General features: G+C 48.1%; 1 protein-coding gene across 1 annotated transcript in view; it reads right to left on the bottom strand.

The window, feature by feature from the left end:
* Positions 1-17,396, bottom strand: part of AP3B1 (adaptor related protein complex 3 subunit beta 1) — a 2,743,269-nt gene that overhangs the window by 1,023,593 nt on the left and 1,702,280 nt on the right. Inside the window, exon 21 of the mRNA XM_069627424.1 lies at positions 15,322-15,397. Coding sequence (XP_069483525.1) covers positions 15,322-15,397 — 76 coding nt within the window. The remainder of the gene's footprint in view (positions 1-15,321; positions 15,398-17,396) is intronic.

Here is a 17,396-nt window from a genome sequence, read left to right as displayed (position 1 = left end):
CACATCCAGTGTCCCTTGCACAATGTCGCTGGGAGGCTGGGACTTCCTCCACTGCCTGCCTCTCTACGAGTGACCGGATCTCCGCCAGAAGAGTTGCTGTCCCAACCTGAGAGAGTGGAGGGGAGGAGTGAGGAGAGGCTGGGATGGGTAGGCGGTACCCTGTGGATACTACAGAGAGGATCCAGGGGTCCGCGAAATTCTGGCGGCAGAAATGTGCATGGAGATCAAGCCTGCCGCCCAATGGAGACACGTGGACCCGGGGGGGCGTGTCATGCCTTCTTTCCCTTTGAGGCTGTCGAGGAGAAGGGGGACTGGAAAAAGCCCTTACTCGACCCCCCCTCTTTTTTTGTTGCTTGCGTCGGTTTTGAGACAGAGAGCGGTCAAGGCTGCCTGGATCTCTGTTCCTGGAAGCAACAGAACCCTCCGTATGTACACCCCCTGTCATAGCGCTGAGGTGACTGGGTGTACGACTTGGGCATGGTCTTTGTCGAGAGGGATAAAGACTTGGCCGTTTGTGAGCTGTTTTTCTATTTTTCCAGCTCCTCGTCTGTGGTGGAGTGGAAGAGGTCCCCCCGACCCCCAAACGGCAGATCTAGTATGCGGTCCTGGACGTTCGGGTTGAATTTCTTTGCCCGGAGACAGGCTATCTTTCTCATGTCCTTGGTGATACAGATGGCACAGCCGGAAGTGCCAATATGGGGCACGGTGGATTCCATGAGGTCCTGCGCCACCACCTTGGCCTCAGCCAGCCCACCTTGAAACATGATTGGCTCTGCTTAGGGAGTTCCAGGAGGAACTCAGCAATTTCCCGCCATAACCTCTGGTTAGAGGTAGCTAGCATGGCATCGGCATTGGCCTGACGAAGATGCAAGGACGTGTTGGAATACAGCTTCTTCTCATACGCCACCAAGATCTTCTCCTTGCCTAGCGGCGTCATCGAGGAGGCGGCTGAGGATGACTGAGGCTTGGGGTATAGTGATGCCAGAGCAATCGCTGAGGAGTGTGGCTGAGGATGGGCCGATAGCAAGAGTGTATACCCCTCCATATGCCTGCACTTGGCATCCAAGTGTCGATTGACCGGCTGGACAGAGTGGGGCTTGAGCCAACCCTTTTTGGCCCGGGAGACTACATTGGTCTGCAGTCGAATTCACATTTTGGTAGAGGGGCGTTGTGTGAGGACTTCAGCCAGAACCCCCTGTGCCGGCTGCTCAACCTCGGGTTGGGGTAGGCTCAGGTACTCTGCCAGTCCTGCAAGACATTCGCGGAAAGCCCTGGCTGAGGATGGCATGTCAAGATCCTCCTGTGGTGCCGGTAGCATTGTAGGGAGCACGTCCCTGAGGGCGTCCCTGAGGATAACCGCCATCAGAGGTGACTTCATGAGCCCGAGGAACCTCTCTAAGAAACACTCTTCACAGGCCAGAGAGGTGGAAGGGGGTACTGACGGGATAGCGGGAGGCTGCAGGAGCCGCTGCATACCCTGGCCGTAAGGACGCAGTGGGAACCTGCCCAGCGCAAATGAAGGATAGACTGTAGGCCACGTACCTGGTTGAGGCCAGTCACACCTTGACACTCGTTCTTCGCCAAACTTCTGGAATGGCACTGGACGGGTGCTGATGTGTGGCGCGGTGGCCATTTTGTCGAGCTGCCTGCCACGTGCCTGCATCGTGTTGCTCAGCTCGCTGGGCCCAACCTCCTCCAAGACTTGTGAGTGTGGATCGCGAAGCCTACCCTGCTGCTCGGGCCTAGGCCCGGGAGGTGTGACACCCTTGGCCCATGAGCCGGTAGAGCTTGCTTTAGGCATCCCCTCGGCAGTATTGCCAGTACTAAGCGTGGCCCCTCTGACATAATGTCAGTACAAGGGCAGCACCCCATAGGTGGAAACCCGGTCAAAGAACTTTCCGGTCCTTCAGCACTGTCACCGGGAGGATCCGAGAATCCCTCGGCCAGTAGCTGGAGGAGCCTCGGTGCAAGTGCTGGTACAAGGACCTGAGCGGTCCCTCCCACGCGGGCGAGTCCTTGGGAAGGAGTCTCCCTTGCGGGGTGCAATGGAAAATAGAGGCCCTACCTTGAGCCTGGTTCGATGTTTCACGAAGTTCTTGAGGTCCTCTGGAGGCAACTTCTGGAAGAGCTCCCTCCACCTGGCTAGTCTGTTCTTCAGCGATTTCGATGACAGGGCATTGCACGCTGTACAAGCTTGCCAACCGTGGTCTGGGCCAAGGACACGTAGGCAGAGGGCGTGGGGGTCTGAAGTAATATGCAATAAAGTAGTGTACAATGTGTTAGGCAGAAACCTGTGCAGTTCCCTTAGGGACCACTGCAGAAAGTTTAAGACTACAGGAGTAAGCAGTAAACCCAATTGGTAGCACCCTGCACCACCCAGATTTACCTGGTAGCTGTGGCTGAGCAGTCAGACTTCTCTAGAGAAGAGTTAGGCAGTATATAGAGTATACACAATAGGGCTAAAAATACAGTAGCACAAGCAAACACGGACCAGAGCTTTGGTATAAAAGTATATAATTATTTATTTAAAAACACACTTGTAAAAATCGACTGGCACTAATATGTCAAGCAAGTTCAAACACAGTCACTATAAGTATATACACCTCCCTAGTTAATTATTTGACAAGACACCACTTATTTAGCAAAACAGAGGTGAGAGCGTAACCGTAGATGGCACTCCAATAATTTGTTTAAAAAGGGAGAGAAAAGGCAGAATAGGAAAATCACACAGTACCAACACTTAAGAAACCACAGCAAGTCAAGAAAGGCAGGGTCTACTGTAGAGCAAAAAGTTCATAGGCCAGGCCCACACTTGGAGAGAGCAAGGCGGAATGTGCCCAAGATCACACAGTGGAAATGCACTCAAGTCTTTGCAGAAAAGTAAAAAGAGGTTGGATCAAGTCAGAAAGGTAATGTTAACAGGTCCGAGATCACCCCAGGATAGAGAGTCAAGGATTTACGCGACACCCTGGACAATCTGTTGCAAGGGAGACCAGGCGGGACACAGTACCTGAAATGGTTAGAAAGCTCCAGCGGAGGCAGTTGTTCCTGGCAGCGGGTGCAAGTTGGGGCTTCGTCCAGGGGAAGAGAAGATCTCGAAGTGGAGTAAAGCTGGAGGTCGTTGCACTGCCAGGGAAGAAACCAGCCACTGAGTTTCACGGTTAAAAAGGTACTACCCTTTTATTTGCGGTAGTGGTGAAGCATGGCTATACGGCCACCGGTGTGCTTGGCACGGGCGATTCGACCACGAGACGATCCAGGAAGGCGAAAAAGGCGAACTGGTTGGTCCCACCAGCTCAACGGGAAGAAGACTCTCCTGGAAGAAGATCTCCTCTGTCGTCAGGGAAGTGGCGAGTTAGTACAGCAGGGCTCCACCGGTGGTGTCGTCGTTGTAGATGGCTTAGCTTCTCCCCTCTTTGGTTTCTTTAGGTCCTGTGGCGACTTCTGAAGTTCCAGTCCCCAAAGCCCTGCTTTTATGCAGCAAAACCCCCATTCATCAGCCTAGCTGTCACTCAAACTTGCTAAGTGGTGAGCCGGGAGGCTCACCACTGGGCCAATCACACAAGAGTGCAACTTGAGTTGCCTTGGCAACTCAGTCCAGGGTGCCTAATCCCCCTCCCACACATCCTGTTGACCCCAGACAGAGTGACACCATTTGGAGGGCTTCTGTGGAGAAGCCCGCCAAAAAGTGGAACAAAGGGCTCGACTTGTGTTAGAGTTCCAGAGGCGAACACAAACGCCATTTTAAAACCGAGTCCTGGCAAAAAGACCCAATCGGGGAATAAATATTAAATAAATAACCCGGCGGTATCTTTAACATTGCACCAAAAAGTGGTGCGTTTAAAATGAATGGGAAAATCCCATAGGAAATATTCCGGTGGAATATTTTGCGTGGTATCCACTGCCACCAGCCAGAAACTCGACAAGGGGGGACTGCACAATGCCCCCTTGGAAAACAGACCCAGGGGAAATCGAATTACCCCTACCAGTACTTCCACAATATGATGGTTTGTACTGGTTCTGTTCACAATTTGAGACTAGTAAAGCCAAAGGTGACTTTACTGGCCCTGGGAGACAGTAGTCAGTCACAGGGTATGGAGTCTATGTTTGGGGGTCAGTATGACACCCCTGTGTTACTGCACTGATGATGCTGTGTAACACATACACCAAAAAACATGAAGCCCTATGGAGTAAAAGACCCCATAGCCCATAAAACACATTACATACTCGAAGGACTTTCTGAAATCATGCCTAAGAGTGGGAGAAAAAGAGTCTCACTCTTAGCAGGAGAAAAAAATAAACCCCAAAAATCCAGCAAAGCTGCTGGGGGACTCACTAGGTTTGGGAAATTAGCCTTAACAGAGAATTCTCCCTAACACAATGCGATGCTTAGCATACCAACACGCATCTTCCATTAGACATGTTTTATTTATTTTTCATTTAGCAATATGTTCGTGATTGCATGGTACAGTAAACAGTGTTTGTGATTGTATGATATAGCAAATACTGTATGCGCGCACATGAATCATGTAATTGATGGCAAAACAACAATTTCAATCTGTAACAATATGCGTTACTCATCAACTTTTTTTAAAAAAAATGTATTGTTTGTGTGTTGTAACAGATGGCCAACAAGAGCGGAATTTGGACATTTAGCAATGAGTAAACATGGTATTTTACCTCTATATGTAGCATTCAAAGATGTCCGCCTCCAACTGCACAACTGGCATTCAATCCGTGCTACAACTCTAGTCAGCAGTGGCAACATCAACGTAACACTAATCTTGTAATAGGAGACCCGAATGCATTGTCAGTATCCAAATCCGAGGAAGCCCGTTTCGGGTGAAACGTGTTTGTTTTCTTTTCTGCTGCCCTCATGTACATAGAGATATATCAATAAAGGACTATTTTTGGCAACTGACGAAGGAACTGAGTTTCCATTTTTGATTTCTACATTCTAGCCCGAGTGCCGGAAAATACATTCAGAAGCATTCAGATAGCCCCTTTCGCATATGAAATAAGGCAACTAGATCCTGCGCAAGGGTAGTTGTCTTGCTCCTTCTGTATACCTACAAAGCTTTTGTACAATAAATAATGTTGCACTATGGATACGTAATGCTACAAAATGTCAAATGGTGATTTTTCTAGGCAGATCTACGGCAAAGTGACATACTGGACTCACTAAAATATGCAAATTCTCCCAACAAAAACCCAATTACGGAGTAAAAATACTCTTAACAAGAAACCATAAACACCATACAGATCCACAGATATGTTCAAATCAGTGGTCCCAACAGAGAAGTGCCACGTGCCACACACAGGAGTCATACTACTGCTTAATCTGGAAAGGAACTTTAATATAACAGCCCATCTTTTAATTTGCAATTATTAATAGTCGCAAAGAAGTATGGATTCAAAAATAAATATCTGTTTTAGAGTTAAAAAGAATAACTTACCTTTAGTAATATTCTCTGTGATGGATTAGTCAGACCTCTCCCCCGCCCCCCACCATCCCACAGATTTCTCATCTTAGAAATATCCATCCAGTTGCCAGCCTGGCTTCTGAAACGATTAAGCCAGCAAGGGGCACTCTATTGCTCCACTGTGTTGCTGGCACCCATCACACTGGATGTCACACCGTGGGTGGTACAGAGTAAGCTAGCTTTACCTCATGACCTCAGTTCCATCTATTTTCCCGCTCACTACAGAGGCTGTAGGACTGCTATAGGGTACAAGCATTCTGACTAACTGGGGTAGTTGGGAGAGCGATGTAGAATATGTGGGTGGAAAGACCTATCCATCAAAACACTAAAAGCAAGTAATTTGTTGATCTATTGGATTCCTTACTCACACGAGTATCTCATTTTAGAAAGACTATCAAAGCAGTACAGAATCTGGAAGACGGAGAAGAGTTAGGAACCAACAGCTACACTGGAAATAATGGAGTGCTAGACCAGCCAAAAGGACATCCTGACCAGACCGGGAAGCCATACAATAATATTTGGAGATTGATCGCAGGGCGCCCATGTAGTCCTCTGAAAGAAGTTAATAAAAGGCATACCTTTCCTCAAGGAAGAGATGCCAGGAATGTGATAGTATGAGTCTGACGACCCAGAGGCATGTCTTTGTTCACCAGAGCATAGAACTTCAAAATGACAAGAACAATCCACCTGAACAGGGGTGTTCTAGGTAAGCCTGCCCAACCAATCAAAACACATCACTAAAACGAGTAGTCTACTACTACATCAAAACCAGCATAGAGAAAAGGTATATCAAAATCAACATACAATACTATAGACAACATATAACATTTCAATTAATTCACATTATGTTACACTGGGGCAACTAGATCCTGCTGGGTAGTGGTCTTGCTCCTACAGCAAATTAGCAAACAGAAATAGGCAGTGTTGAATTTTTATTCAAAGTTACATTACAAGAGACAGTAACTAAAAAACATTATACAAATAATGCCATTTGTAAAGCACCAATTAACCAATACATTTCTTATTCTATGGCAAGACAGAAGACTCGCATTATGCTTTACTTTCTTTATTGCTGCCATATCAGCACTTTAAAACATGAACATTTAAACTGCGCATTTATGGTGTTTACTTTAGCTGTCCGTGGAAAAATCAAATCAAAGTTTAAAGTTCAAACCAAAATGTTCAAGAAATGTTCCAAAGGCACCACGAGCGCCATGATCCTCTGGGCTACAGAGCCGTACATTATCAGCTGACATCCCGAAAGTTGGCACTGCCAACACTAGGAGTAGTGGCTCGCTATGAAAGCCCCAGAGGGCCTCAATCCACCACCCCAGAGTGGAGTGAGGAGGAGTGGGAGGAAGAGCCCATGCAGCAAGACACAGTTATCCCTCAGTTTTAAACAATTGCTGGGAGAATCCCTTACACAAGCAGTCTCACAAGGGGTACAACCCATAACCCAAAGGCTAGATATGCTTGAGGCATTAATGGCTGAACAGCGAGAGCAACTGGCGGCCAGGAAAAGACGGGCAGACAGCCCTGGAGAATGGACGTCGGCTAGACATCCCCAAGGAGGGGTTGAGAAAAAAGGGGTGTAAAGTAGCTCAGAAGAGGAAAGACTCTCTGACCCCCACCCCCGAGCACAGTGGAGAGGGTAAACACTGTTCCCCAAGGAGATGACGACCCTGTCGCCAGATTGAAAAAAGCCTTCCTAGCTAAATCGGCAGAACGCCATGACAGACCCCGTACCACCGGGGTGAATAATTCAGGGGATTATGGTGAGGGCTATTCGCCCGATGATGGAGGTGAAGAAGAAGAAAGAGCCAACAAAAAGCCCATCGAGGAGAATGTTTCCCCTGAAGAAGAGAACACAGGGGACATGATTGATCCAGAAGTAATTAGGCACTCCAAGTTGTCGGAATGGGTGCCATTGCCCAAAGTGGCGCTGTATATGGCGCAACATATAAGAAAACCTCTAGACAGAGAGGTGCACTCTCGGATGAGGTCAGAATGCCCACGGTCGGAGCTACCAGGCAAGTTGGCAGTCACCCCAGACCGGGACCCTTAGATGGTCACCTTCATGACCAAGGCGGCGAGAGACATCAGGAAAGGTGTCGACCACACCTGGAGGGGGTGTCAAGATAAGGTCCTTGACCTAGTCGGGCCACTGGAGAAAATAATGGATCTGGCGGAGAAGGCCAAGGACACGGGCACAACAGTTGCTGCCCAAGCTTTGGGTAACTGGGTACAACACGCAGTATGCCTCTTGGGCAATGCCAACTGCGCCCTCTCCTCCGAGAGGTGTGTTATTGCAAATAGATGGGAAACTCAGCGACCTGGCCTCCTACGAAGCAGGTGAAGGTGCTAAGGGACTTCTATTTGGAGAAGCATTTGCATAAGAGATGTCTCAGTTTGTCGGGACATACTCCGCATTGAAGAAAGCACAAAGCTCCATCAAAAAGGTATTCCCAGGGTGAATTTTTACCGGTACCGGACATCACCAGGGTCGGTTGTCTGGTCGCTACAACTTCCAATGCAGACCCAGGGGCTGCGAGCCCAATATTGGGAGGGAAGGCAGCAGGACAACTTCTTTCCGGCCAGATCAAGATTCCCAAGAGGTCATAGAGTAAGAGGTGCCTACCGGCAGCCCAGCACCACAGGCGGTGAGTACAGCATACGAGCAAGTAGGAGGGAGAACCCTCTGTTTTTTGATCAAATGGTGAGCTTTATCGCACAATGCATGGGTGCTCCAAGCAGTGGCGGGCCTTCAATTGCAGTTTGTAGGAAACCCCATTCAGAGGATAGAGCCTCACCCGATACACATGCCGCAATTGGAAGCAGCGCTGTTGCAGAGCGGACTGCCAAAGCTGGTAGAGAAAAACACGATAGAACGCAATACGCAGGGAGGAGCAGGTTTCCTCAGCAATATCTTCCTAGTGAACAGGGGGAAAAGCTAGACCAGTCATAAATCTAAAGAGCTTAAAAGGAATGGTTTGTGTACAACCATTTCAAGATGAAAGGCATTCACTTGCTCCAAGATCTCCTACACATAGGAGACTGGCTGGCACGGTTGGATCTCAAAGACGCATACCTCACGATACCGATAGCAACAGAGTATCAGAGATACCAGCGTTTCTGGTGAAACGGGGAGATATGGGGCTTCACTTGCCTCCCATTTGGCCTAGCATCCGCGCCTTGGGCCTTTACCAAGCTGATGAGACCCGTGGCTGTAGCCATAAGAGAGAGAGGTATACGGATCATCATTTATTTAGATGACATTCTAGTGTTGGGAGCAGACAGAGAAACACTCAGCAAGACTGTACAGTGGGTCTCCAGCTTATTATACTTGCTGGGCTTTCTAGTCAAACTAGACAAGTCTCAGCTTCTACCAGTTCAGAGGATAGAGTTCTTGGGATTCACGATAGACATCACAAAAGTGACTCTTGAGCTCCCGGGGCACTAAGTGAGAGCGATCAAGAAAGAATTCAGAGTAGTTATAGCAAAGAATGTTATTTCGCCAGGACAGTGGGACTGCTCACAGCCTCTATTCAGGCGATATTTCCCAGACTGCTCCATTATCGAGCGCTCCAAAGGCTCAAGATAAGACACCTACAGGGAGGTGAAGGTAACCATCAACTAGTGAACTTAGACAGCGAAGCTCTCACTGAACTGCATTGGTGGCTACAGAATATGGTGGCCTGGAACGGTAGAGCGATCTTCGGCGATGTTCCAGACACAAGCAGATCAGGCTGGCAGCCAGGTGCAATCAGACAGAGAAAGGAGGGAAATGGTCAGGAGAAGAATTGAAGTTGCACATAAACTGTCTCGAGGTGCCAGTGGGTTCTTTCGCAGTACGCGTTGTCACCAAAGACAAAGTCAGATGTTGTGCCTTAATCAAGATGGACAACGTCTCAGCCGTATGCTACATAAACAAGCTAGGAGGGACCAAATCTTAGCAGAACTAGTGAAAGATTTCTGGCACTATTGCCTCCAACACGAGATTGCAGTAGCAGCAGCACAGTACCTACCAGGGACACAGAACAGAATAGCAGACTGGAACTCCCGGTTTCTTGTAGACTACAGTGATTGGAATCTACAGCCTCAGATATTCAGACGATTACAAGAAGTTTGGGGTCCCCTAGACACCAATTTATTTGCATCCACACAATGCTCAGACGCACAAATACTTCAGTTGGAGGATAGACCCAGGAGTAGCAGGGATGGATGCCTTTCTACACCCGTGGGGCGGGGAAGTACATTATGCCTTCCCGCCGTTCATCATGCTCACAAGAGCACTGGGGAAAGTCTGCAGAGAGGGAGCGGAGATCATAATGATACTACCATTTTGGAAGTCCCAGGCCTGGTTTCCAGTAGCAATGGAAGTTTCTTTGTATTTTTCGAGGATAGTTCCACATCGGCTGGACGTTCTTCTCAGGCCAACCGGTCAGCTTCACCCGTTGATATAAGCGGGCACTCTACACTGGATCGCCTGCAGGGTTTCAGGAAGAGATGGGATTTGCCAGGCATTTTGCTACTCGCTGCAGACTGTATCAGAGACTCCTGGGTGCCTTCCACCATTAGAAGCTATGGCGCCACCTGGGACCGTTGGACCCAATGATGCACAGAACATGGTTTGGATCCCATTTCAGCCCCTGTAGTACATGATCTCAGCTTTCAAGCGGCCAGGTTCCAAGACAGCTGTGCACACAGAACACTGTTAGGCAGAATTATATGCAGTACGCTTTGAGAACACTACACACAATTAAGACTACAAGTGACGGTACAATTTCACCTTTGGTACAAGCCTGTACTACACAGTTACAGTGGTAGCTGTAGCGGAACAGCCAGACTTATCTCAATATTAAGTGAGCAGTACAAATAGTTAAAAAGCACAGCAATTACTATGATTCAGGCAAACACTGACTCAAGGTTTCTGCAGGCTCACGGTTCCTGAAGCGACTGTCGGACTGACACGAAGTAGGAAGACTGGAGGGTCGTGCGCCACCCAGGGAAGAAACCAGCAGCAGAGCAAAACAACGAATAAAAGGTGCTGTTAGGCAGAAATCTGTGCAGTTCCCTCTGGGACCACTGCAAAAGATTTAGGACTACAGGTGTTTGGCAGTAAACCCACTTGGTAGCAGTCTGTACCACACAGATTCACTTGGTAGCTGTGGCTGAGCAGTCAGACTTCCCTCAAGAAGAGTTAGGCAGTATACAGAGTATTCACAATAGGTCAAGAGCACACAATAGAACAAACGAACACTGACCAGGGCTTGGTGTAAAAGAGATACAATTATTTATTTAAAACCACATCTAGAAAAACACACAGGCACTAATAATAAGCAATTCAAAAACACGGTCACTAAAAGATATACACTCCCTTAAAAGAATATTAGACAAGTCTTAAGTAAAGCCCCACTTATTTTCAAACAGCGGTGAGCGCTTAACGTAGATGGCACTCTAATAGTTCGTTTTAAAAAGGGAGAGAAAAGCAGCGAACAAATTGAAACAGATCCCAACACTTTTTCAAGAACACAACAAGGGAGGAAGTCAAAGTAAAACCGTGAAGTTAGAGTTCAAGAGGCCGGATCCACCTTCAAAGGATCCAAACGAAATGTGTCCAAGGTCACACGGTTGCAGTGCACAAAGGTCTTGTAAAGGTTCAAAAAGGAGTTGGACCACAGAAAGGGTCCAGTTAGAGGGTCAAGAGGGCCAGCCCAGTCCAGAAGGTTAAGGAGTTATTATTACCTTGTAGCAATCTTTAGAAAGGGAGGCCTGGCGGACACGGTACCTTAAAATGGTGAGAACTCTCCAGCGGGGGCAGTTGTTCCTGGCAGCGGGTGCAAGTCGGTGCTTCGTCCGGGGGAAGAGAGGATGTCGTCATGGAGGAAGACAGGAGCCCGTTGCACTGCCAGGGAAGAAACCAGCCGCAGAGTTTCTCAGGTACAAGAAGCGGTCCGGTGATTCGCGGTTCAGTGGTGAGTGGCTATCCGGCTGCCGGGGTGCTTGGCACCGGCAGTTCGACCACAAACCGGGCTGGGGTGCGAAGAAAGAAAGGAAAACTGGTTGTGCCCACCAGTCAGGGGAAGAAGCCTCTCCAGCCGGGAGATCTTCTCTGTTGTCGGGAAGTGGGGAGTCGTTTCTGCAGGGCTCCACCGGTGGTGTCGTCGTGGTAGGTCGGCTCAGCTTCTCCCTCGTCCGATTCTCAGGTCCTGTGGCGACTTCTGAAGTTCCAGTCCCCAAAGCCCTGCTTTTATGCAGCATACCTCCATTCACTCAGCCTAGCTGTCAATCAAACATGCTAAGTGGTGAGCCGGCCAAAGTGCGACTTGAGTTACCAAGGTAACTCAGTCCAGGGTGCCTAAACCCCCTCCTATACCCCCTGTGGTACCCAGACAGAGTGGCACCACTTTTGGAGGCTTCTGTGGAGAAGCTCGCCAAAAAGTTGAACAAAGGGCTCAACTTGGGTTGGAGTCACAGAAGAGAACACAAACGCCATTTTAGAATCGAGTCTTGGCAAAAAATACCAACCGGAGAATTAATATTAATTAAATAAACCGGCGGTATGTTCGAGGCTATGAGAATTAAATAATTAAAGTTGGTAGCCTCGAACAATGGGAAAATCCCATAGGAAAATATTCGCTGTCGAATATAAAAAGTAGTTTCCACTGCCACCAGCCAAAACTCGACCAGGGGGGACGGAGACGTGCCCCCTCGACTAACAGACCCCGGGGCAATCGAATTGCCCTGACCAGTATGTATACAATATGATGGTTTGTACTGGGTTCTGTTAATAATTTGGGACTAGTAAAGCTAATGGTGACTTTACATGCCCTGGGAGACAGTAGTCAGTCCCAGGGTATGGAGTCTATGGTGGGGTGTCACTATGACACCCCTGTGTTACTGCACGGAGGGTGCTGTGTAACACACATAGGAAAAACACATGAGACCCTATGGAGTAAAGGACCCCATAGCCCATAAAACATTATCAATCAAAGGAATACCATGAGTCATGTCCAAGAGTGGGAGAAAAAGAGTCTCACTCTTGGCAGGAGGAAAAAAACAAACTCCAGAAATCCAGCAAAGCTGCTGGGGGACTCACTAGGTTAGGACATTCAGCATAAAGAGAGAATTCTACCTAACAGGTGCGCTTCTTAAAACCCAAGCAGGGTCCGACCTTCCTGGCTATCCGGCCCACTGTAGCTCTGTACAGCGAATTCGACCAGAGGAGTGGTCCTGACTTGTAGTTTGGGCGAACTGGTTGGTCCCACCAGCTCAAGGGAAGACGTTTCCTGGAGGATCTTCTCTGTTGTCGGATTCTGGTGATTCGGACCTGCAGCAGGGCTTCACCGGGCGGTTCAGTCGTGGTAGGGGTCCTTTTCTTCCAGTTCCTCGTTGGTTCTTTCGTTCCAGTGGCGACTCTGCCTTTCCAGTCCCAGCATTTTATGCAGTTTTTCCCCATTCATACAGCCTGGCTGTCAATCACACAGCAGGGTGGCTGGCCTGGCAAGGCCAGTCCCCTTAGCCAATCAGACAAGAGTGTGACTTGGGTTACCAAGGGAACCCATGGCAGGGGTCCGAAGATCCTTCCCTCACATCCTGCCTACCTAGACTATCAAGCGCCTTAAGGAGGGCTTCTGTGCAGAAGCCTGTAAAAAGGCAGCAAACAAAGGAATCATACCCAGATTGGCGTGCAGAGAAAAACACGAGAAAGACTTTTACAAAAAGAAATGGTGAATAAACCCAGGCGGAACCAAAATAAAATGTATTTGGTCAAGCGGGTCGAGGCTAATATAATAGCCTAAAACAATGCCATGTTTATATAATATAATTGCAGTAGGAAAGTTAGGGTAGTTACCACTGCCACCAGCCAAGTCTTAATGTTAAGGGAGCGAAACAAGGCTCCAAGAGGCACAGACAAAAATGGATAAGAGTTAACCCTTTTCAATAATCCATGTAAAATGGGGTGTACTGGGTCTGTGGTTTAAAGTGACTATATAAAGTTAATGACAACTTTACCTGTTTCTGGGGGACAGTAGTCAGCCCCAGAAAAATGGAGTCAGTGGGAAGTGTCAAAGACAACCCTGTGTCACTGCACTGAAGGGGCTGTGTAACACACACGACAAGTGGTGCTCATGGAGTAGGTGAGGCTCCAGTACCCAAGATCACACAAAAAGTGAAAACACAAATAGCAAAACACATGTAAGAGTGGGGAAAAAGGCTCACACTCTTACCAGGTGAATAAAATAAACCCTAGAGATCCAGCAAAGCTGCTGAGGGACTCATTAGTTAAGGGAAATCAGCCATTTATGAGAATTCTCCCTAACAAACACTAGGGGTCTACAGATCAGGAGTGTCAGCAGGCTACTACAAGGTTGAAGGGGGTCCGGTAGGGGGAACACCCAGCTGTCAGACTTCTCATTGGAATAAAGTTTAAGAGACCTCGCCTCTTCCTTAGATTGCCAGAAAACTATAGCCTTTCTCAATCACAACTGTCAGGAAACCTAGCGATGCTGTTATGCTTAGCAGCATGCCGAAGGGTGTCGGACGTCAAGGCCCTAGAGATAGATATTTTATCCAGAAGGAGTTGCCTTTAGCATAGCGAAGAGAACAAAGACCGATTCCAGAATAATTTCCTATCCTTATTTTACGGAAAATAAGAAAATATGCGTAGCACAATGCATTAACGATTATGAGGAGGTGACGGCTCATCTTAGGCCGCCGGGTGTAATACAACTGCTTATAGCGCGCAGAAGGCCCCATCATGCCGTAGCAACAGCAACAATTGCTAGGTGGGCGAGAGAAGTGATGCAATGGGCTGGGATAGACTTGTCATTATTTGGCATGCATTCTGCTAGGGGAGCACAATGCTTCTAGAGTTTTCGTGGCTGGTGTTTCATTACAGGACATAATGAAATCAACAGATTGGTCCTCTGAGTCGATCTTTAAGACATTTTATTTCAAACCTGTATCAGATATAAAGAATAGGGTCGTAGCAAGCTTTGAACAAGCATAATGCGAGGCTCCGGTCTTGCCATAGAATAATGATTGCCCAGGTTTACAGCTCAGATAGTCTTGATTCTGTTAAAGACAAGGAGGCGAGCATTAGATCCAACCCAGAATGGCAAAAGTCTTGACTTGACATGTAAGTATGATGTGTAAAAGCTTTAGCGCATTCCCACCTTCATGATTTCCTCTCCATTCCTCGCAGGAGGCGACCAGAAGACAGCCTGAAAGAGCTTGAAGGATTGAGGGTTGAGGCATGTGGTTGCATGTTGTCCCGTTGGACCAGAGAATACTTTGTTTCAAAGGAGCAGTTCACAGTTCCGATTGTGGGGATCATATGTTTACAGAGAAAAGGTTGACGTTCAGGATCGAAGGACACTGATGTCAAAGAAAGAGGAAGGGACCTGGGGCTAAAGGCTCTTATACCTCACTCAGGCTCCTGATAGGTGGAGGGTAGGAGTTTAGGACTACCAGAGCGCAGAGGATAATGGGGCTTGTGGTGCCTTTGGAACATTTCTTGAACATTTTGGTTTGAACTTTAAACTTTGATTTGATTTTTCCACGGACAGCTAAAGTAAACACCATAAATGCGCAGTTTAAATGTTCATGTTTTAAAGTGCTGATATGGCAGCAATAAAGAAAATTAAGCATAATGCTCACCCCCATGTCTTTAATGGAATCAAGACTACCTGAGCTGGGCAATCTTTATTACCTGCCAGGATTAGGTTAAAAAATGAAAGTCAAAGGAAGAACATTTTCAAAGATAATGCTAACATACAGGCTACTACAAATCATGACATCTATCCATAGGAGGGATTTTAAACTTAATACTTACAATCATCCAAGTCCAAAAGTGAGATCTCTGGTTTTGGGGAATCTTTTCTTTTTTGTTTTGGCTTATAGTCTTCTTTCTGTTGAAACATTAATGATCGAAATGTCACTCCCATGTTATGTTATTGCTCATTGTTGCCAAAGGTCACACATTTCTTTCTTTGAAGGCTGTACCTCAGAAGGTCCCTATGTTCTGGCTCACAAATGCTAGTAAGGTTTAATAGCTATAAGAATAGGATCAAGAGTGGGCATTTAAAGAAAAGTGGGTAATACGACAAACGCCAGCCAGCCCTAGAACAGAAACCCTTTCACCAAATGCTGATCGACAAACATTACTGAGCCTCGAGGAGAGGATGGCTTTATATGGTATGCAAGTGAAAATTATAATTATGGGATGTAATGTTATTGGTAATAATTCTTTAACTTTGTAACCATCACCGTCTACATGTACGAACCATATAAGGAAATGTTACTCACTTAGTAACTACTGTACTCCTAGTCCAAAGTCCCTTTATGCCATACGTATAGGAGTTCCCACAGAGCAGGGACAGGAAACTAAGCACACCAACCTGTGCTTTCCCTTTAAAAATGTGCATGTGGCGACAGGCTGCATGGCTTTGTCCTCAACTCCACTCCCCACGTTCCGAACCCTCAGCCCCTTTATCTGTCGAGAGGACCAGAAAGACTACCTTCATTTTTAGGGAGCAGGAGGGTGGGACACTGGAGGAAAGGGGACTTTGGACCAGGAGTATAATAGTCACAGTGGTGAGCAACCTTTCCTTACGGCCACATCCCGACCCTTTTCCTCAACAGGTATGTGAGAGTAGTAAGCATTGGATCACTGTCTGGGCGGAAAGGACTCTAAACTGGTGCAAACTTTTTTGCAGGACTGCTTTGCCGATTTGTGCATCTGCTCTAGAGCGGCTGTCAACAGAGTAGTGTCTGCAGAAGGCCAATGGAGACGCCCAAGTGGCCGCCTTTCAAATTGCATCCCATGCAATATCTCTAAAAGGTACTACCATGCTTTTTGCCATTGTCAAATGTGCATGCAATACAACCAGAGGGCATATGCCATGGAGCTCATAACAATGCATATTGCAGGAAACAATCCATCTCACTATGGCATTTTTTTGCTGCCTATCTGCCAGTATTGGAACCCCCAAACGTGGAAAAGTCTGTCCGACGCTTGCTGACGTCTAATCTTCTCCAGATACAATCTCAAGGCTCTAAGAATGTGCAGGCAATAAAAGGTTCTGCGTGCCTCCATTTGGTGGTCCAGAAAATTATACCAGAAGTGAGATTTCTTGATTAATGTGAAATTCTGAAACCACTTTGGGAAAAAAGGGTGTGTTCAAAGCACTGCCTTGTCTCAAAGTAAAATAATATATGGTAGAGGCCACCAGGGGGCGCGGGCAGGATGGACGCCTGAACGTCGAGCTCCGCACCCAGCCCCGGGTGAATCACGATTTATCGGCGAAACGAGGGTCCCATATACTACGCGACCCCCCCCAAAAGACGTGGAAGCCTGTGGCCCCCACCTGGGTCCAACTTTGGTTCCGATCCGACGCTCCTGTGCGGAGTTACACGGACCAAGGCGATATCGGCTGCCCCTCCCCCACGACCTGGCGCGGAGTGGCGCAGGAGACAGCACGAGCCGCGCCGCCCACGAATAGGCCCGAGAGGGTGAGCCCGCGGCGCTTCCTCCCCTGGGCATCCTCCGACTTGAAGAAAACCGTCCACCCACACAGGGAACGCACGCCCGGCGCCTCTGGTGCCCGAGGCCCGGCCTGACCCGGAGAAAGGCGGCGTCCGTCGTAAACTGGCCGACACGAACCCCTCATGAACTGGAGAGAGAACTTGCTGAAATATCAGTTTGTTCCCAAAGAAAGGACCATGGCCGCCGGTAGCCCCACCGTCCCACCCCCGGATCTGGGGGCTATCCAGAACAACATCCAAACGATTCTGGAGGAGATACGAGGTATGAGGACAGACATGGGGGCCAAACTGGCCGACCTCACCACCAAGGTCGCCACCCTAGAAGACCGCGTGGAGGGCGTCGAGAATAACCAACTTTCGGCG

Source organism: Ambystoma mexicanum, chromosome 6p (genome assembly GCF_040938575.1).
Source record: "Ambystoma mexicanum isolate Mex_15411 chromosome 6p, UKY_AmexF1_1, whole genome shotgun sequence".
Classification (NCBI taxonomy): Eukaryota; Metazoa; Chordata; class Amphibia; order Caudata; family Ambystomatidae; genus Ambystoma; species Ambystoma mexicanum.
The sequence above is the reverse complement of the archived record's forward strand: the minus strand, read 5'-3'. Positions and strand labels throughout refer to the sequence as shown.